The 22,405-nt window shown below is 47.1% G+C and overlaps 1 protein-coding gene across 1 annotated transcript in view; it reads right to left on the bottom strand.

Annotated features, from left to right (window-relative positions):
* Tmem132b (transmembrane protein 132B) overlaps nucleotides 1-22,405 on the bottom strand; it is a 263,288-nt gene that overhangs the window by 9,932 nt on the left and 230,951 nt on the right. Inside the window, 1 exon segment of the mRNA NM_001134536.3 lies at nucleotides 2,829-3,034. Within this exon segment, the coding sequence (NP_001128008.2) occupies nucleotides 2,829-3,034 (206 nt within the window).

Here is a 22,405-nt window from a genome sequence, read left to right on the forward strand (position 1 = left end):
TTGGTCCCCTGTCATCTTGTGTTCTCAGACCCCACTTTCACTGACTGCCCCCCAGATTCTAGTTCAGGGGACTTCAGGCATCTTGTCACTGTCGCACAAGTCTCTGGGGATCAGCCCAGCTGATTTTCTGTGTTGGTTAGAGTCTTACCGTCCATCTCTGAGTTCATTGACCTTACTCTGCCATCCTTCCCGTACGTACCACTGAAACCATCCACTGGGGGTTTCCTCCAGTTACTTCTCCTTACTGAGATTGCCTACGTTCTCCATGGTGTTGAGACTATTTTAAAATCTATATCAAATATCCCCCTCAAGATAACAAGTGACTCCACATGTCTTAGATATTGTCATTTAAAAAAAATAAACACTCAGAGATGGCTTGGAATCCACTTCTGTTAAATCTGTTCTGGAGTGGCACATAGGCTCTGGTTTCAATGGGGTTTGGGGGTTAGAGGTCATCGATGGTGTTAAAGTCTCACCGGCATTCCCCTGACATCATGGCTCCCGTTCTGTCCATGATGCTTCATCTCTAAGGGTAATGTCTACCTCCTTGTTCAAGGGAACAAGTGGAAGATGTCAGCCCCTCAGACAGCATCTATTCACTGTGCCGACGCTTCATGTTCTGGAAGAATTTGGAGTCTAGTCCTGGACCTTTGTGGTATCCTGAGCCTGTGTTTCAGAGCGTGTCTGAGTTTTCCCATTGCTCAGCATCTGGGAAAGCTGATGGTTTGGATGCCGTTGGGTACCTGTTCCCTTCCATCTAACAGCCCTCGACTCCTTTTTCCTCTCCTCTAGCATTGAGCTGTAAAAAGCAAGGCACACATTCAACACTTTGCCTGGGAATCACAGCCTCAGAGCCAGTTTTATTTGCTTTCGTGTAACTGCAGGCCACGGCACACTCGCATTCTGTAACAGTCAAAAAAGAATCCGGGCTCCCCACGCCCTCTGAATGTTTTCCAAGTGCACTCTTATCCAGGATGACTGCTATTTCCAACCAGGCAATGGGAGCGTCTCGACAACGTCTCATGCCATTGGGCTCACTTGTCAACACTGTCACCACCCATGAGTCTACAAAGAGTCTGCCAACGGCCACTATGTTCCTCCGGATACTTCCGCTCCTCCGCCTACTGTCTACTTGAAAAGACACCCTCCATGGAGTGTTACAGTTGCACTCCAACACTGGGTAACAATATCTGGGTTACTTTCTTCCTTTGTGGTATAACAAATGTCTACACACCTCACAGTTTTTTTTTTTTTTAACTCATTTGCTTGCTTGGGATCCTGTGAGTCACGGACAACAAGGCTCCAATGAGAAGTTCTGCGTCAAGACTCTGGAGCTGATGTCAAGGTGTCAGCCAGACTCTCACTTGAAGCTGTTGGAGCAGAATCTGCATCTAAACAGTCAGGTTGCTACCCACAGTTAGACTGGGTGCCGTTGGTCCGTGTTCATCATGAGGACGCTCGTGGATCCCTAAAGGCTCCACGCGCTTTCCATGGCGCATGTTAAACCACCTCCAAAGACAGCATCGCCCTGTCAAGTGGCCCTCACTCTCAGACCTCTCCAGGGTCCTTCTGCCACTAGCCGGAGGGGATGATTGGCTTTCAAGGGTCTCATCTGATGGATCCAGCCCTCCTCAATCATCTCCACGTCCTAAGATAGATCACTTTGGCTGTAATTGTGTCTGTGAAGTCTCCTTGGCATGGTGCCAGGCTGGTGCTTGACTGGACCTCTAGTTTCATTTCTGTTGCCATGATAAAGTAATGTCCCGAAAGAAATCAACTTGGGGAGGAAAGGGTTAATTTTTATCTCACAGTTCTAAGAGATACTGTTTATCATGGTAAGGAAGGCCTGACAGCATAAGCAGTAGTAGTAGTAGTAGTAGTAGTAGTAGTAGTAGCCGCCGTAGTAGTAGTCATAGTAGTAGTTGTAGTAATAGTAATAGTAGTAGTAAATAATAATAATCATAATAATCATAATAATCATAATAATAATGCCTGCTCCGATTGTACACATACTCAGGAAGCAGACAGTGAGGACAGGAAGTGAGGTGTACTCTCACCCCACCTCCAGTGATATACTTCCTCTATCAAAGCTCCTCCTCCTAAAGGTTCTATAACCTCCCCCAAACAGCGCCACCTGCTGGGGACCTGGTGATGAAACACTTAAGCCTTTGGGGGACATTCTCTTTCAAACTGTTGCACCTGAATAAGCAGCAGATGAGGATCCTGGAGAAGACTTTGACTTTGAGCCCTCCCCGCTGCAGAACACATCATAGCACTGGATTCTTGGGACCTCTTGTAATACCATTGTTTCCGATGTATAGTTGACGGAACTGAAGAATACCTAGGTGACGTCACGAGGTCACGTGGCTATACTTGGCAGAAGCCAAGGTTAAAACTCAGACAGTCTCGGCTTCAACCATGCGGTTGTTACCACAGGACGTCTCACCCCATGGCTGACAGTCAGAAAGGAGAGGATGACAGAGGATGGGGGGAAGTAGTTAGGTTCTGAAGGCCAAGTTCTGTGTGGGTGCTTCTTAGATCTCACCTGACCTTCCCACATCAGACCGCTCTACGAGGCTGCCGGCATCACCGCCGTTAACTGTTAATATTGTTTTTGACGTAATTTTCTCTCGTCCAACTGTTAGTCATCATCCAAGTCAGAGCCACAGGAGCCCAAGGCCAGAGCACTGCGGTGCACTGCGGGAAGCCAAACCCAGACCGTGGCAACATACTTCAGACATTGCTTCCTGGGAACCAGCTTACCTCCCGCAGACACCTGCGCCTGCCCTGGCAGCCTCTAGCCCACAGCTGGGGCTCCTGTTCCTCACCTCCTGTTGGATGCCACCGGGATCCTCCAGCCCTTGATCTGGCTCAGCTCCGTGTCCGAGATCTCAATCTGCAGCGGCAGGCGGGGCACCCAGACGGTGATCTCCACCTGGGAAGTGAAGTGCTGGTGGGTGAAGTTGACAATCGTGCCTACTTTGCTCTTCATCTCCTTCCCGTTCACAAAGATAGAGTCACAGGTGTTGGAGACCTTGGGGGAGGGGGGGGACAAGAACACGAGACGCATCAGCAAGAGACACGCAACACACAGATCTTGACATCTGTAGAAGTTCATGAACCACGACAGCTCTGATTTATAAGGAGCCAGAAGAACAGGACAGGTACAAAGAGTAATTTGTAGACACTAATTAATGACAAATCACTGATAGACAGACTCCAGGAAAGCCGTTTTGTGTTACACAATACTGACAAGTTAAACCATAAACATAATTTAATGGAGCTGCATAACCCCAGCCGCCTTTTGGGAGGGCGCTGTTTTCCTTATCTTACCTTTTCTTATGCACTCAAACCACCGCTAATCAAGCCCCAGGTGTGTCTTATTCCACTCTGGTGCCACATGTGAAGATGCATAAAAGGTTTTAATGTTACTAAGAAAAGGCTTTGTTCCGGCCATAAAGCGGAACATTTGAAAGAAATTCAAGAGGGCTCTGCACTGGATTAAAACCCTGGTAGGCTAAGTGCTCATGGGATGCACTGGAAACACAGATGGGATTAATCTGTGCAAACAGTGAGACGCAGTTTGGAAAACTGGGGAGAAAGAGGTGAGTCTCTGGCTCAGTGCTTGGGGTACGCTAGCTCACCCCCTGCTGTGGGGTCTTGCCAAACACATCAGCTTCCTGCTTCACTTCCCACCTCCTGGGTGAGCAAATAAAATGCTGTGGTCTTGTTCTCCATTGGGATGAAACCTGGGAACCAGTGGGAAGCAAGAAACATGTGGGACCTGTGATGTCATTTTAGAGATGGGAAGACTGAAGCTGTGATGTGGCATGATTGACTGGAAGTGCACACACGTCTTTGAAGTGTCATTCTTCAGGAGCTGTTTGCCTTGTGTTCTGAGAGAGCACACTGATTTGGCAAGGCTGCCTAGCTAGTGAGTGCCTGGGAGCTTCCTGTCTCTGCCTCCCCAGAGTTTGGATCCTGGACATATAGCACACACCTGGCTTTCCATATGGATGCCGGGGACTTGACTTGGGTCCTTGTGCTTATGGAGTAAGCATTTATTGACTCAGCCATCTCCCACCCCCCATTTTGAAATTATTAATCCGTCGAAGGAACGGTATCTAGAATAAACAGGAACTTAAAAATTCATCTAAAACAAATCCCCCCCTAAACATCTGTTCGGGGCAGGAAGTCGTGAACAGAAGGGGACTTCAGATGGCTACGGTCTGACTGAGCAGTGAAGGGCCTTCAGGCCTGGCTTCAGTGACTTGGGGACGGGGATGACGGGAGGTTAGACATTGTGTGCCAGAACACACAAGGATGTGACCACTAAACACCACTTTATGCAGAACAGCTAAAGTTCTGTAGTTCAAATCACCTATTATACATTTTATGAGTTAGAACTTTCAGGCTCTAACCACAGAGCAATGATAAGAAGATACAAATGGAGTTACCTGATTTGTGTCAGGATACCATACACCACACTTCCACCAACAAATACAGACACACACACACACACACACACACACACACACACACACACGCAATCACTATGTGTGAATTAATTTTTTTAAACATTTAAGGTAGTAGAAATGCCAAGAACCCTCATTTAACCATTACACACTACACATATGAAGTATTATACATTCACCCACACCTCTTTACAGCTAAAAGAACAATAGTTGTATGGTGGTAGCTGATGCCCCTCGACATTGTAAACCCAATGAGCAGTTGAAATGGGGTCATTTCTTTTAACTTCTCAACTTTAGCGAAAAAAGAATACTCTTTTCCGGCCTTCCCTTTGCTTTTTTGGAAGGAGAGCGATACAACACGCCAAGAAGAGCAGCTGTTGCCCAGGGAATGTGGGAGGGACTTAAGCGTGTGTCATTGAGCCCAGAATCATGGGGAGAGACATCAGAATGAGGCTCCCACGTAAGGGCAGGGCATAGGACTGAAGAAAGTGATCTTATCTTCCACGGGGCCCACAATGGCGAATCTGACTTCCATCCATACGATTCTCTGGAAAGGATCAAAACCTGTCACAGAGAAGCTCTCCCCTTCTACGTGACGGCTGCACTGGGACAGGTTTCGCTTCATGAGGGCATGACCTCCCCTGGACTCCACTCACTTATCCCAGAGAACACGGCATCCTGTCTGAAGTCAAACTAAAGTCACCTTCATCTTGCCTCAAAGACTGGTCAGCCATTTCTTGAACATTCTTGAAACTCAGACCTCAAATTCCTGTGAGGAATTCTTGACCTTCCTTGTCAGCTGCTACCCTACCCACCCCAAACCCCACCTCAACTGTCAGAGGGACACACTGGCTCTGGGAATTTTTGTCTTAAGAACTTAAATCCCTTAGATGAGGAGATGGGACCTGTCAGAAAAGTGCTTGTCTTACAAGAGTGAAAACCCAAGATCAATTCCCAGAACTTACATTTTACAACATGGGGAAGAGGAGCTAAAGAGATGAGTTGGTGGCTGATCACTCTGGCTGCTCTTCCAGAGGACCCAGGTTCAGTTCCCAGCACCCATACAGAGGCTCACAACCATCTGTAATCCAAGTCTAGGGAATCTGGTACCTTCTTCTGGCCTTGGACATTTCACACACAGGGAACACATGCAGGCAAGAATACATACACATAAAATTAAATATAAATATAAAAAGTTTGTAAAAGAAGAAAAATGTTAGGTGTGGTTGAAGGTACTTATAACCTCAGAGCTGTGGAGAGAGAAAAAGGTAGATTCCTGAGACTTCCTGACTAGACAAACAAACCTATGTGCAAGAGCCAGGCTAGTATAAGATTCTGTCTCAAAACTGAGGGGTTGGGGGTGTTTCCAGACCAGTTAGAGAACTTGTCTCAAAATACAAGTTAAATGGCACCTAAGGAAGGATATACATGCGTGTATACCTACACACACAGCATTCATACAACACACACACACATAAACATACAGACATATATACGTACATTCACAGGTATACAACATACAACACACATATATAAACACACATACAATATACACACATATAATATATATACACATACAACATACAAACATACATACACATACACATAGACATACATACACATAGACATATACAATATACACACATATATACATGCATGCACAGATATACAACATGCAACATACATTCACACACATAAACACACATACTACATACACACATATAAATATATACACACATATATACAACATAACAAACATACTACATACACATACATACACAAACATACATACATTTACATATACATACATACACACACATACATACATGCACACACATACACTAAAAATAAATGGGATTCAGTCCATATATGGTGGATGGAAACAGACCATGAAAAGATACAGAGCTTGAAGCATGGAGGACCCAAAGAAGAATGTATGTGACCTTGGAATCCCAGGGTGCAGTCTGACCATGTGACTAGAAACTGAGATTACAACATGGAGTAAGAGCTCATTAGGCAGAGAAGACATAACCATGTAAAAACCAACTTCCCACTCCCATCATTCCTCTAATCTAAAAAAAGTATTATGAGTGTTTCCTCTGCATGTATGGGGTGCATCACAAGGGTGCAGTACCTGCAGAGGCCACAAGAGGACATCAGATCCCCTGGCACTGGAGTTAGAGATGGTTGTGTGCTGCTCTGTGGGTGCTGCAAACTGGATTCAAGTCCTCTGCAAGAGCAGCGAGTGCTCTTAACTGCTCAGCTATCTCTCCAGCCCCCGTCATTCATCTAAATGATGCTTGAGGGGCTCTCTGAGCCCCAAGAGGAGCATCGAAAACCAAATGCATCCAAATCCATCCTCATGTAAGAAGAGCAGAGGCCAAAAGCACGGAGCTCAGAAAAAGACCAAGCCGTGTCACGTTCATCTTCCAATATGTGTAAAACAGCTTATAAAATGTCATATTGTGAAAGCTGCCTTTAGAGGTTAATATTTTTACTGTCAAGTTATTAGACTTCTGCAACTCCATTATCCCAGGATAAAAGACACAAAGGGGGGCTTTGGGATGTGGGGATGGCTCCTAGGGGATCTTAGGAGATGTTCGTTTCATTCTCCATTCAGAACGGAAGAAACAATGTATCTTGGGTCTACCCTCCTGCATCTGGCTTGCTATTGCCTCATCAGGCAGTGGACAGTTTGAGATTGTCTGTTGTGACCTTTCCCAACCCAAACACTGCCTACACTACAGACTCAGAAAGAGCACTTCTCAGGAATATTCACAGAAAAATCCAGAGATCCCAGATTTAAGCAGTCAGAGGATCAGTTGTCATAGGAACAAAACACTTTGCAGGTCTTACTGCATGTTGCAGAATGCACTAAGACCCAGCAGGGATGTGGATGGTGTTTATTTCTTTCTTTATTTTAATTTTCAAGTTATTTTTAATCTGTGAGCACACACACACAGAGAGAGAGAGAGAGAGAGAGAGAGAGAGAGAGAGAGAGAGGTCAAAGGACAACTTGTGAGGGTCAGCTCTCTCCTTCCACCATGTGGGTCCTGGGTATCAAACTTAGGTTGTCAGGCTTGGGACAAGTCTGGGTCAAGCATATTCAAACCATGATGATGCCTTTATCACTATAGGCTAGCTTTTGCTTCCTGGAATATACACGTGGATTCAGGATACAAGCTCTTGCCCCTGCTCTCTTCTTTCAAGATTTCAAGTTCAGTCCTTGCTTCTGCCTGGCTGTATGGTGGCTGTGAGCTTTCTTTTGGCTCCTTCCAGGCAGAGTCATAGAGGAGGATCAATAACAGTTAATCGGTATTTTCCACACATTACTGTATTAACATGGGTCCCCAGGGCAAGGTCCATCAAGGTAGGGCAATAACCAGGCTAGCTTTTACTTGCTCCTAAGAATGTTTTTTAAAGATTCTCTTCTAATCAGCCTGGTCTACAAAACAAGTTCCAGGCCAACAAAAGCTACGTTGTAAGACCTTGTCTCAAACATAAAGTGCAACAAAATACAATAAATACAATAAAATATAATAAACACAAGAAAAATAAAATTTTATAGCTATAATCATAGAAAGATTATTTGTCCTCAACATTTATGCTTGCATGTCAGAACAGGATTCAATGTACAATTGTCTTAATACTCTTCCAGGCAAGCCACACATCCAGGGAGGGGCTGCTGTGAGCAGATCCACACTGAGTTGTAGCAACCTAAATCTGAGCTGTTCTCGCCATACTGAAAATGTTACCTTTCATCCTCTGTGGCTAAGACCTTGTATGAACAACCCTAAGAAACCCAGGCTCTCCTGTTCGGTCTTCAACTCATTAAGTCCCTCAGAAACCACGTTAGGAATCCCAGTGTGTTCCGTTACCATAACCTTTCTCTGCCTGAGGCATCTCATCTGTAAAATAAGAATAAAAAGCCCCTTTGTTTAACAAACACTTAATGTTGCTGAGACCCGGGAGCTATCCTAGGTGCTGAACACAGAGTGCGGCCAGACACAGCCTTCAGTGCTCATGAGATTTAAAAGCTGAGCTGGGAGAGATACATAATTAATACGATCATATATTTATATAATAAAGAACTTGGTAGTGGAAAAAGCTTGAAAGAAAAAAATAAAACAAGGAAAAGAACAGAGAATCAAAACAGAAGGTACAGTTGTGGTTAGACTGGAAATCACGCCCACTGCAAAACAGGCAGGGTGGCACAAGTTCACTTCCGAAATAAATAACTCTAAAGTTCCAATTCTGTGCTCAGAAGAAAAAAAATGCCTATTAAAGATAAAACTTTTAAAAGGTTTTGTTTTTTCCCAGACAACATCTAATGGAATTGCTAACCAACTGGACTAATTGAAGAAATGTTAAAAGGGTGCCACAGAGACGACATAGTAATTAAGAATGCAAACTGCTTTTACAGAAGATCTGAGTTTGGATTCAGGCTCCCGTGTCCTGTGACCCACAATCACTTGTTATTTCAGCTCCAGGGGATCTACCGCCCCCTATTGGCTTTCTTGGACATCACGCTCATATGTGTATACACACACACATACACACACACACACACACACACACACACACACACACACATATACACGGACACACAGAGATAATTAAAAATTAAAAAGTAGACTTTGAAAAAGAATGTTACAGAAGAATCATTTAAGGAGACAAAATAATGAGTCAGAAATTCATATCCATACACTGAAATCAGTGCATGAGGAACGGAGTAATTAAAACAGGACTAAAATTAACATTTTCAGTCATGATTGCTCTATAACATGAAATAATAGCAATATATGTTCACATCTGAAGTAAATATAAAATAGACAGCAAGCTAGAGCAGATGGGAAGGAGTAATTGGAAATATAAGATTCCACGGGCTACGTATTAATACAACTAAAGAAGTATTTAACTAGGGGGGAGTCTGGATTCTTTGACACATATTGTAAATACCAGGTGTGGTGGGAACACATAAAACAAGTGTTTTAATTTTTTTAATACATCTCGATGCTGAGGACAGAACCCAGATTTTTGCATAGACAGTGCATCCTGCCACTGAACTACATCCTCAGCATACATATTTTATTTATGAAAAGACAAAAATGGTAAGTTAATAAATTAAGACAGAACATGCAATTGGCCAGACGGGCAGCAGAAATGGGGGAGAGAAACACGGAGCAGATGGGAAAATAAATTAACAGCGGGAAGGCACCTTCCGGTCTAATGCTAAATATGAATGATTTACTCGCATAAATGAATATGCAGGCCCCCAATTCATTTTCTACAACCAGGGTCCAAGCACAGAGTCCGCCCGAGGAACTCATGATAAGCATAAAAACCTGAGGACACTAGAGACAGATGAGGAAGGAAAGATCCTTCATGAAGACCTAATGAAGGTGAAATGGAGAGTAGTCTGTGCGAGTCTCCAGCCAGAAATCCAGCACGGAAATGATGGCTAGAGATGAGGAGAGATACCACGTGGAGAAAGGGGCTTCGATGATGGCTGGCTCCGTAAAGTACCTCCCACAGAAGCATGAGGAGCCGAGTTCAAATCCCATGACACATTTGCAATGCCAGCACTGAGGAATAAGAGACATAATGATCCCCAAGCTGTTAGCCAGCCAGTCAGGCTGGATTAATGACCTCCAGATTCAGTGAGAGAGCCTGCCTCAGAAAATACAGTGCAGAACTATTGAAGAAAGCACCTGATACTGACCTCTGGTTTCCACATGCATGCACATAGACTTATATGCATATGTGTGTAGACCCACACGAAACATATAAACACCACACACACATGTGCACACACGATGACTTATATATGTACATATGTATGCATACCCACATGAAACATATAAACAGCACACACACATGCACATACACATGATGACTTATGTTCATATGTATGCACACCCACATGAAACGTATAAACACCACACACCCATGCACACACACATGTGCACACACGATGACTTATGTTCATATGTATGCATACCCACATGAAACATATAAACAGCACACATATGCACACACATGCACATACATGACTTGTGTATATATGTATGCACACCCACATGAAACATATAAACAACAACACACATCCACACACACGATGACATATATATATATGTATGCACACCCACATGAAACATGTAAACAGCACACACACGTGCACACACATGTACACACACATGATGACTTATATACACATGTATGTACACCTACATGAAACTTATAACACACACACACACAGGGTTAAATTTTTCCAAATGCATAGGTATGTATGAGCAGAGCTTAGGTGTATAGGAGACTACAGTTAATGGAGTCACAGTGGCCAGTACAAACACAGTTACTGACTTTGACATTTAACACTCCTCTCCCAGCAATGAAAATCTCTAGAGACAGAGATGACCGGAACAGCAGCATTCACCCACGTGAACCCATCAGCCGCTGTAGAGAAGCCAGTTATACACTCTGCTCCACTGACCACAGAGTATTCAACAACAGAGACTTGATTTTAGATGGTAGACCACGAAAACCAAGGCTAAGGATCCCTATAGCACGTCGGCTGTCACTGCCACCCTGTCCAGGCCACCTACAGGATTTTCTCTTTGTCTTTCAGCTTTGAACAGCATAAGCTTTGTTTGTGGTTTTTTTTTTCTTCCCTGGGGTGCATGGCCTTCTCAGATTTGATGTTTGGTATCTCTGTAATTTTGGCTAGTTACTTTTCAAATGCATCTTTAGCACCATTATTTGGGCTTACACACACACACACACACACACACACACACACACACACATTCACAAATAAAAATGAAAATAAATCTTTTTTAAAGTCAAGATCGCTGCCACTATATATTTATATTTGTAGTGTTCCTATTTTATTTTTTCTTCTGGCTTTAATCCCTGCTAAAAATTACCCATCCACTTACTGATGTTGTCAGTCATTTCTAGTCTAGCCTTTAACACGTCAATCACAGTTATCCTAAATTCTAGCCTGGATGTTCCACTATCAGAGTGAGAGCTAGTCTGGCTATGAATCACTAATACCATTCTCTGGTGTTTATCTTTGTATCAACTTTTCCCGAGCTTCCAGCTTTCTCCTTTAAGGATGGATACATTGTAACTCACGCAAAGGGTGCTGAGGGGAACTGCTTTTGTGGTCGGCAAGGGACATGACTATCCCTCATCCGAGTCTGGGATTGGTCTGAAGTGTTTGTCAGGGTCATGCTCAGGGTACAAAGGGATTCAGAGTCCTCGCCCCCCCCCATCTCAACTAAAAGATGAGATGGTCTCCCAGAGCTTATTTCTTGATCTTCTTCTTGGCTTTGGATCATCCCAGTTACCCCGAGTATCTGCCTCTATGGCTCTCCCAGCTATGGTCGTCACTGGTTTCTTCTTATGCTGTTTTGTTTAGTGGAATCCTAGAACTGCATCCTCTGGTGTTCTGGGCATCAGAATCTAGTGTACCCACACTAGAGAGAATGTTTATAGAGAGGGTGAGCCCACATCTGGTGCTGCGATAAAATATCCTGAGGAAAAGCAACGTACAAGGGGTTACTCCAGATCACAATTCTGGGCTACAGACCACTACCGTGGGTAGGTCACAGTGGCTGGAACCTGAGACAGGTCATATTACATCATATCACAGAAGAGCAAAGAGAAAGGAATACCCTTGTGTTTGCTGGGTTTCTTCACTCTTATACAGCTCAGGGGCCAAAGCATGAGACAGTGCCACCTAGCTCCCATTGGAGTGGGATGAGGGTAGGGGTCTAACCATCTCAATTAAGACAACCCCAACAGACATGCTCACAAGCCAACATGATCCAGACAGTCCCTCACTGAGACTCTCTTCAAAGGTCAGATTGACAGTTAAAGCTGACTATTGCACCTCCCCAGAGGCATGGGGAATTCATAACCTATCTGAAGCTAAATTCCAGGGCCATCACATGGGCTCTGAGCAGGCCTCTAGAGACAGAGCAAACCAGGGAGCTTGCATTCTTGAGGAGGTCCAGATGAGCCGTAACAGTACCCAGTGTAATGACACACGGTGCCCATGGACATGGGCCTCACTGACTGCATCCGTTTAAATGAAGAAACAGATAGGGCTGCTTCTCACAGATGTTCAAGACACCTTCCCAAGAGGACTTGGGGCCCCTGCCTGGACTAAAGTTATTTCCATTAGTTACCTGTAGGTAGCTGTCCACATCATACAAGTTCAATCCGGCACCATACAAAAGCATGATCCAAACTCTGAGGCCCCTTATGAGGACTCCATGAGGTTCAGACCTGTGACCCCATGCAAAGTGCTTGCCCCTGCAGTATTATCATTTGTGCGCTCCATCCCACGGAAATTCAGATGACAAGGAGGTTTGAAAAGCCTTCGCACTTAAGAACGCAGGATGAGATCCAAGCCTTTCTTACTCATCAAAGGATGCCCAGAGGAAGGAGGAAGTGTCTCCCTCCTGAGAGCCCAGCATGAGGTGCTGCCCAGCTTCCTGCTCTAGTTTCCTCTCAACCCTGAGCCTGCTGGGAGAAGCTCGCTGAGCAGGTGCCACAGAACAAGCACAGGGGTCAGGAAGCTAAGGTGCTTGGGGTGTGTGCATAAATTCATCACATAAAAGAAAAGTATCTGTGTAGGTTAAGTGTCCTGTAGGGGGAGGGTGGAGAGTCAGACCGAGCCGAGATTTTTGCAGAGGCCCTGATGAGAGGACAAAGGGAACTTTAGCTCTGAGACCTTGTCCAGGACCAGACATGAAAACACACAATCACGCTCACACCTGAGGGTGAAGCGGTTACGGTTGTGGTTTCTGGGGTCCCAGCTCTTCCTCTTGGGCTGTGGTTATCAGTCCTCAGGCAGCTGTGTCCGAGGAATCCCATGTTCTCTTTCCAATGTTTTCCGACTTAGCTTTCCGCTGAGTATGGTCAGCCATTCCTCCTGCCCCCACCCATCCCACAAATAGTAAGTATGAGGCTGTCCTTCTTAATAAACTTGCTTGGCCTAAGACATCAGCATCTGCAAGAACTTCCAGTCCCAGCTGCTGCTTCTGTTATCTTTCTTTCTCATCCTCCATCCTCCCCTTGACACCTTGCCATTCTGCTGCCATTTGGGGATCCCCTATTCCTGTGGGTTTGGGTCAAGGGATAGGGAACTGGGCTAGGCATGTGGCACATGCCTGTAATCCCCTGCTCTTAGGAAACTGGGAGAAGGAGGGTTGTCACACTCATGAGGGCAGTCTGGGTGATACAGTGAGTCATTAGAGAGTGAGGCTGTGAGCAGAGAGGAGATGGAGGAAGGGAGGGAAGGAGAGGGGGGACAGAGGGGAGGGAGAAGAGGAGGGAGGGAGGGAAAGAGGAGAGAGGGAGGGAGGGAGAGAGGGAGGGAGAGAGGGAGGGAGGAGAAGAGAGAGGGAGGGAGGGAGGAAGGAGGGAGGAAGGGAGGAGAAGAGGGAGGAGAGGAGGGAGAGAGGAGAGGAGGGAGGAAGGGAGGGAGAGAGGAGAGAAAGGGAGGGAAGGAGAGGGCAGAGAGATGGAAGGACAGAGAGGGGAGAGAGGGAAAGAGGGAGACAAGGAGACAGGGAGGGAAGGAGAAAGGGAGAGATGGAGGGAAGGAGAGGAGAGAGAGGGGGAAGGAGAGGGGGAGAGAGGTTTCCAGGTTTGTATTTTTACAACATTTAAAAACTACTTCTGGCTTTTGTTGTTGTTCATTTTTAGGAAAAGAAACTTCTGGGCCAGATTAATGGCTACTGGTTTGGTAATTTGCTCTTATAAAATGACAGGGATGTGAGCCAAATCCCCAGCACCCTTTTATTTAAAACCACGTGCATCAGCATATGCACACAATCCCAGCCCTGGAGGGGTGGAGACAGGCAAATCCCAGGGGTCTCACCCTCTCAGTTGGCCTCAGTTGAAATCAGGGAGCTCCAGGTTCTGTGAGAGCCTTTGTCTCAAAACCAGACAAACAAGGCTGTCCTCTGACCTCCACACACACTTGCACGCATAGGCACTGCGCCTGCACACACATGAACACGCACGCACAGGCATAAAGAACAGAAAGAGACTTTTGCCAAAAACACTACCGTGAACTCTGAACGTAAGGGGTCGGCCTCCAGGGCCAAGAGTTTCTTCTCCAGACAAGAAAGGAGAAAGTTGATGCAAAGCTCAGCCTTCTCGCCACCTGCTTCAGAGCACAGAAAGGCCCCAGCGGAAAGACCCGGCACAGCCAAGTTTGTCCACTGCTGCCAAGAGGAGGCTAGATGCCCAGGCTCACAGTCATGGGGGAAGGTTTCCAAAGAGATCTTTGGCTTAATTGTCCGTTTTCCAGCTCCTGATTCTGTTGCTATTTATGCTGTTCCTAAATATTACCACCATTTTACCCTCTGCCCCTACCATGTGCCTAGACACACAAACACACTCTAGGATGGCTGGCTGGCTTGTGAGACCCCTGGGATCTGCCTGTCTCTACCTTCTGCCCAGTAGGTTCAACCCTTTACCAGATAAGCCTTCTTCCCAACCCACTGAGGCCTCTTTAGTTACAAAATAGAGAGAACTTCGGAGAGGAGCGGAGAGCTTTTTCATACTTACTGGATTCTGCTCAAGAAACAGGCTTGAACTGGAACCTGGTAACAGAAGGGCCTGTGCCCTTGCCTTGGCTCCGTCCCCTCACTTTGTACAATGGTTAATTCTACCCTCCCACGCTCAGGCACACGCCCTGTGCTGGGCACTTCACCCATTCACAGTCGCAACCAATACTCACTGATCTCGAACCCTCTGAGGATCGGATTGGCCAACGTAGCTGGCTCCGAGTATAAACATGGCTGCCAGCAGCCCACTCACACGTGTGAGGAGAGGTGAGAGGAGATAATTATCAGAAAGAAAGGAAAATCAGAGAAAAGGAAGGCTAATTAGCCCAACCTGGGAAGGCAGCCCGCAAGGTGTCCACCGTGTTGATATAATTAAGTGAGTGAGGGTTTCAAACCAGCTGCTTTCTCATTAGTGGGGGCTGATACTGCGTTCCCTGGGAGCCAAGAGTCACCGCACTGCATTTCCTTATTTTGGTTCCTGTTCTCCAAATTTCTACTCTTCTGAGTTAATAACTGTCGCACCCACCTCGGCCAGCAAGGAAGACGCAACACGGTCGGATTCTTCTCAACAGCCTTTACTGCAGGACCACTTCATTGTTGACATGGGGACCACGAGCGGCAAAGTCGCTCGCCTCATATACACAACAGTATGCTAATAATCTTTCAGGGATTGGCGGGGCACGAGTCACCCCACTATCACCCCACTGTCATCCCAGCTACTTGTCCTCCAGAGACTGGCGTGGCATGAACCACTCCATTTGCATAGTACCGCCCCAGCTAGACTGACGCCAGGTGCAAAACCCGCACATGCGCAGTACTATTGTTCACCACAGGAGGGCGCCGGATCACCTCATTATCATACGGCCGCCCTAGCAAGGGGACAAGCCTGCGCATGTGCGGTAAGTTGTCTACATCCAGACGGGGCTGGATGTTGGCGCCATCTTTGTTTTGCCACGCCGCTCCCTACAAATAACCACTGCATCTCCCACCCAAACCCTTCTACGTACAAACTCTCCTTCTCTGTGGAGCAAAGGGAGATCGGATGGTCTGTGACTCTGTGGTCCATCAGCTAGAGCCAGCCCTGTAGGCCCTGACTGTGTGTGGCCTTAGGTCCTGCTAACCTCACCAATCGGGGACCCGAATTGGCCCCATGATGTCCTAGACATCATGTATTGAGGTTCTCCTCCCTGTCTTCAAGGGATGGCCTCTAACGTGTTTCTCCTTTGGATGGCTACCAAAAAAGATGGATTCTGGTGCCTAACGCATCCTAGGGCCTCCTGCCCCACAAGCACCTGCCTGCATGCTTTGGTGTGGGTTCACACAGTGTCCTTCATATGACAAAGTGGATCACGGAGAGAAAAATCCTCAAACACCAAATGCTAGATATTCCTTTCTCCACACTGAACATCGTGACTGTTCACTTGGTACTGCATTCAAAACTGACCAGTGAGTAAATAGGCAAGAGGATTCCTGTTCATCCATCCATCCATCCATCCACCCACCCACCCACCTACCCACCCAAGCATCCATCCATCCATCCACCCACCCAAGCATCCATCCATCCATCCATCCACCCACTCATCCATCCATCCATCCGTCCATCTATCTGGTTAACGCCCTGAGTTAATGAGATGCTGTGGATGTGAATGTTAGTGATGGAAAATGAAATCTCTCCACCTTTATCAGTTTGTTCGACTGTGAGAGACAGAAATGCTCATGAACAGCCATAGGTCAATGGGGAAGTATGACATCATCAGAAAGTGGCAAAGGGCACAAAAGACAAAGATGGGTGAGACCCATTCAGATCTCTCCTGTGGGCTTTCCTTAATTTCCCAGTGATTTTGGGCTTTGGCAAGGTGTGAGGTGGGTTCTCTCTAATCTACCCCTCATAGTTGCAGAAACCACATTCCTGTCCAGTTAATGTCTCTGGTTTTTCACTCAGTAATACTTCCCAGTAATGGAAGGAGAGAAGAAACTGACCACCACAGCCGAGCCCCAACCGGTCCTTCCCACTTCACCCTGACATGCTTCTTCCTCCCAGTGCCCCTCGGCCAAGGGGGCTGAGTTTTGCTGGCTTCTCCATACACGTGAAGGACACTCCTCAGCTCTGTCTCTGTGGTGAGCTGCCCCATAGTTATCAGCCAGTCACAGTCATCAGTTAAGTTGCCCCAGCTCAGCTGAAAGAGCCTGGCAGTGGTCCACTCTCAGCTCACTTTCTCCCGCCTGGCAGAGGAAAGCCCAGGTAACCACAAACAGGGCCTCTCTTTCCAGTCCTCCAAGACTCAGTGGTTAACTTAGAAATACACTAACAGCTCTGACACCTAAAGCAGGAACCCTTCCCAAGGAAGATTTTGTTACATTGGTTTGTCATCTTTCTTTGTCCTAAATTCTGACCTAGAGGGAAAGGATCTGGCCCAGTATGACCTCCAGTTTCCACAGCGTACACAAAATCACTCACCCTCCCCTACCCATGCCATCCCTGAGGCCCAGCAGGCTCTCCCTCAAGAGTTTTTTAAACAAAGAAAATAGGTAAGGTTCCTTCCTTCCATCCTCACAAGGACATGCGAGGGGAGAGCACAGCTGGAAGAAGAAAGGAGGACGTGGGTGCAGGACCATGAGAAGATGACAGACAGCATCCCAGCACAGACCTGTCCTCTAATTTCTGGCATCCCCTGCCTCAGCCTTCCTACAGTTGGTTTATAAAAACCACATCCTCCCTTGTATCTGGGAAGGATTTGAGGGTTCAGTCTCCCCAGCCCCAAACCAGGAGACCCGAAGAACATGGCTCTGTCTCAGATTTCTGAGCCCCAGGGCCCTTGGGAAATGAGCCTGTTGCCCGTCCACAAGCCAAGCCCAAAAGTTCTCCTTTACGGATGAACAAAGCCTCGTTGTGTCATGGATAGAGATGTGGCTCAATGGTAAAACACTTGCCTAACCCACGCACTGTCCTGAGTTGAGTAGCCAACCCCAGAACATCTCCACTGCTTGTACCTATGTTACATTTCCTTAACCTTTCGTCTGAGGATGAACACCCAGGCTAATCCGACACCCACCTCCTGAGCTCTCAAACTCAAGTGTGTACCACTGTGGCTATTTGACGTGGGTGTTGAAGACCGGCTCCCAAGTTTTCATTCATGCTAGGCAAGTGCTCTACCAACTGAACCACAGTGAGGATAGATGAGCGAGTGTCTCTGTGCTATGCTGGTGTAGATTCCCTTGGGTATACACCCAGGAGTTGCCTCTCTGGGTTTCTCTGGGCTCCGTTGGCCCTTACTGCAGAATCTCTGCAAAAATCTCATTGTGCAGGTGTGGGCCTGACAGTGCCTTCCCCAGTCATAGGAACCTTTACAGTTGCAGTTAGCTGTCTCTGACGTCTGATAGGGCTGGACCTTGAGCTCCTGTGGATGGATTCAGGTCACTAGTTCTTCAACGAATTCAAAGTCTGTGCTTCAGTAGACATGTATCATCCCCTTGGACTTCAACTAAGAGACGCTATCGTTGGCAAGAAAACGTCTTATCTCTCTCCGGGTCGTGTTCCTATTCGGTTTGGCTTGGCTCTTCTGAGGCATGGTCTTGGGTACTCCAGGCTGGCCTCAAACTCCCTAGGTGGCTTCTGGTCTTCCTGCCTCCACTTCCTGAGCGCTGGGATGATAAGCACACGCCACCGTGCCTGGTTTATGTGGAGCTGGGGATGGGACCCAGGGTCCCATGCGTGCAAAGTAAGCATTCTACCAACTAAGCCACGTCCCTGGTTCTTCAGCCATATTGGTCTGTGGGTTCTCGTCACCCTTTACAGGGTGGTAACATGATGGCTGCCCCAAGACGATGCCACTGGGCTCGTTCCGCCATCTCCTCAGTACGTTCACTGCTGCAGATGCTTCCAGAAAGCCAGTTTCCTGCTACAGCCCCGATTAACCGCAGCGTTCCTCATCACAACGCTCACCGGCCTTACGTGTGAATGGGAGGGCATCCTCGATACATTCCATCAAATACCCTCCCCCCATTATAAATTCTCAGGACCTATCGACGATCCCTAAACTCCATAGGTCGCCTTGACAGAGGAAGCACACAGTGGCGAGCCTGTGATCAAGCTCCCCTAACCCCTCCCAGGACCGTGTGCACATCATCTCTCTGGACCTCAGTCTCTTCCTCTCTGCAGGGGGCCTGACCTGAAGGGACAGTGTGAACCTCAGGGGAAGTCGCCGTCCATGCAAGGGTCCAGGTAGAGAGAGTGATAGACAGATGAGAGTTCTCGCCAGTCCTGCCTTTTATAAAGTTGCTGGTTTAAATAGACTGCCAGTCTGTTTTTAAAGGAAGGAAAGTACTCGTGGATTTAGCAAGGAGTTCTGAAACTGGGGTGTGCCCAGTGCCTGATGGGTAATGCTGAGATGCAGTTGTATGACTCACAGGCTTGGAGAGGATGGATGCCTCCTTGCAGTCCCAAGACAGTCGGAAATCAGGAATAACAGCCTGCCCCTCCCCCACACACCTCTGCGAGACAAGCGACCCAAAGCCAGACTTGCAACACCTTTTAAACAACAGGAAAAGCATAAGGCAGGGCCTGGAGGAGCCTTAGGAGGGATGCCCAGGTCTGGGCTCTGGTTCCAACTTTTTCTTTCTGACCTTCGGTTGGAACCATGATATATTTTATATCAAAATGGTCAGAAGACAGTTCGTGGCTCAAGAGAGACCATAACAGTGTCAGCGATTATCAACTGCGTATGGTGGGTGCTGGGAACCCAACTCAGGTCCTCTAGAAGAACAGCCAGTGCTCTTAACCTCTCTCCAGCCCCTCTACTGGGCTATACATTTGGGTTTTACTTGTACTGTGTTATCATTCGTGTTTGGTTGGAGCTTTTGTTCACTTGAAAGGAAGCATCGAGTAGCCCAAATCGACCTCATACACACTCATGCACACGTGCACACACACACACATGCACACATGCACGCACACACGAAAACCAAAGATGGATGGCCCCTCAGAAATGACACCTCCATCATGCATACATGTAGGCATGTGCAAGCACAATTCTACACACACATACAGAGAGAGAGAGAGAGAGAGAGAGAGAGAGAGAGAGAGAGAGAGACCAGAATATCTAAGCTGACAGTGAAAAAAACATGAGCTTTCACTTCTGGACCCTTATCAACTTGACCACGTGATGGAAGTGAGCAGCATTGTCTCCCTAGTGGGAGGCTGTGGAACCCACCCCTCTGCTCCCCGAAGAGCCTCATCCCTGAGGCTCTCAGCTGAAACAGAATTTATATTCCCACCAGCTGCATGAGGCAGCATTCATTTCTAAAATCCATATCAGTCTGCTGATATGCATCCATGAGGCACTGAGTAGCTAGCGGTAAATCCCCTGAGTGTCTGGGGGAGACGTGAGAGTCTCACTGTCTCCTTTTGAAGTCATCACCCCTTGTGCAGGAAGAGCTCTTGTCAGCCACTGGTTCCTAACATCTTTGGTTGCCCCATAGACATTGAGATATTTAAGAGAAGGGGACACATTTTCATCTGTGAAAGACAGAGTAACCTCTCGGGGTAAGCTTGGCAGAAGTCAGTTTGAGGACAGTCCAAGAGTAGAGGGATTTTTAAAAAGCCTGAAATCAGTGTCACAAGCCTTTGCAGGGACCGCGTCCCCTGTGAAACTGGGGCACTCTTTCAATGCACTGGTCAGAGCTCCAAGACTCAAATCCCAGCCCTGCACCTCATAGCTGCCCTGTGTAGCTTCTCATCAGTAGAGTGTGGAGTTTAACAGCCAACCCCCGAGGGGTTTGAAATACTGCAGGAACTAATAGATGTGAAGAGTCTGGGCACAGGATAAAGATCTCATACACAGTTGGTGCCTAACACATTGCTGTGCACGTGTGAGCACTCTAGTTCTGATCCCCCCGGACACCCACATAAACCTGGGTGTGATGCATAGAGAAGGCACCGACATTCTTGAGGGATGGGTTTTGATTGACAGGCCCTGAGTTAATGAATGAGGTCGGAAAAGGATTGTGGTTGATTCCCAGCCATCTATCTCTCTGCCTGTAAGTACATGTGCACACACATGCATGTAAATCCACCCATGTGCAAGAACATACACACACACACACACACACACACACACACACACACAGCACAAACACACCACATACAAAATGAAAAAAAGGTCAATGACTAAGACTCAGTTTGAAAAGCAGATTTCCCACAATCCCCCAGAGAATGATGACTGGGGTGATTTCAGAACCCTCATCCAACGGACTCCCAAGAGTCTCTCTGAGCAATGATATCATCTTCCAGCATCTATAGCTCCCCCACCAGCCAACACTGGTGATCTGTCCATAGAACACTTGCACAGTGTCAGCCCTGGTGACAAGTGACCCAGATACGCTAAGAAGAAAGGTTAGAGAGGTCCCCACCTCATCACAGGGCTTTCAGGCTAAGGGAAAACACTCGCCAGGCCAATAGCCAGCGTGCACTGGCACGCCCTGCTGACTTCATACACAGCCTTATGGTCATACTTGCATGTGTGCACTCATGGGAGAGAAGCGGAGAAGATGGTGGATCCAAGGAAAGACTCCACCACGCTGCGGTCACTCTGAGGGAAGGCCCTGCCATGCTGCAGTCCCTCTGAGCCTCCCTGCTGTCTACGGCAATGTCAGGCCCTCATCCTTCCCCTTAGCATTTACTGGAGAACTCTGAGCTTGCAAGTCACCACAGGAGGTGCTGGGCTGGGCGGTGGCAATTGAGACTTGTCTGGGGTCCTCAGGGAACTCATCCATCATTCCAAAAGAGTTGTCATATGGAACATTCTGTCCTAGTTCCTGTGACATCACCAGAGTCAGCTCGGATTTCAGCTGCAGCTGATATAAAAAAAAAAAAAACCACCTGCCTTATTATTGGGGCTGATGAGAATCTGACATTATAGATGCCTGGTACCCCTGGCTCCCTAACAATTCTCTTAGTAATTCTTAGGAGCTAACCCCACGGTGCACCGCAAACGACATCTACTTTAAGCTAACGCTTCAAAGCTTGAAATCCTCCAATGAGGTGTGCTTGGCTAACACGGCCATTCTATTCCAGACACCACCTACATTCTAGAGAGTCCTTCTCCTCCAAGAGGAATAAAAGGATGAAGGGAGAATAGAAACCCGCCTGTCTCTTGGGGTATTACTGGTAGATATTTCTGCAGTTCGTTCCTTCAACAGATACTTAAAACAGCCTACTGTCTACCAGGTCTGCCTAAGTGGGTTGAAAATGCAGCATTGAGTGACATAGACAGGAGAATCCACTCTCCCACGGCCCCTCCCACAGGAGGCAGTGTAACACGCTTAAAAACAGGCAGGCCACTG

This window comes from Rattus norvegicus, chromosome 12 (genome assembly GCF_021556685.1).
Source record: "Rattus norvegicus strain SHRSP/BbbUtx chromosome 12, alternate assembly SHRSP_T2T, whole genome shotgun sequence".
NCBI classification, from domain to species: Eukaryota; Metazoa; Chordata; class Mammalia; order Rodentia; family Muridae; genus Rattus; species Rattus norvegicus.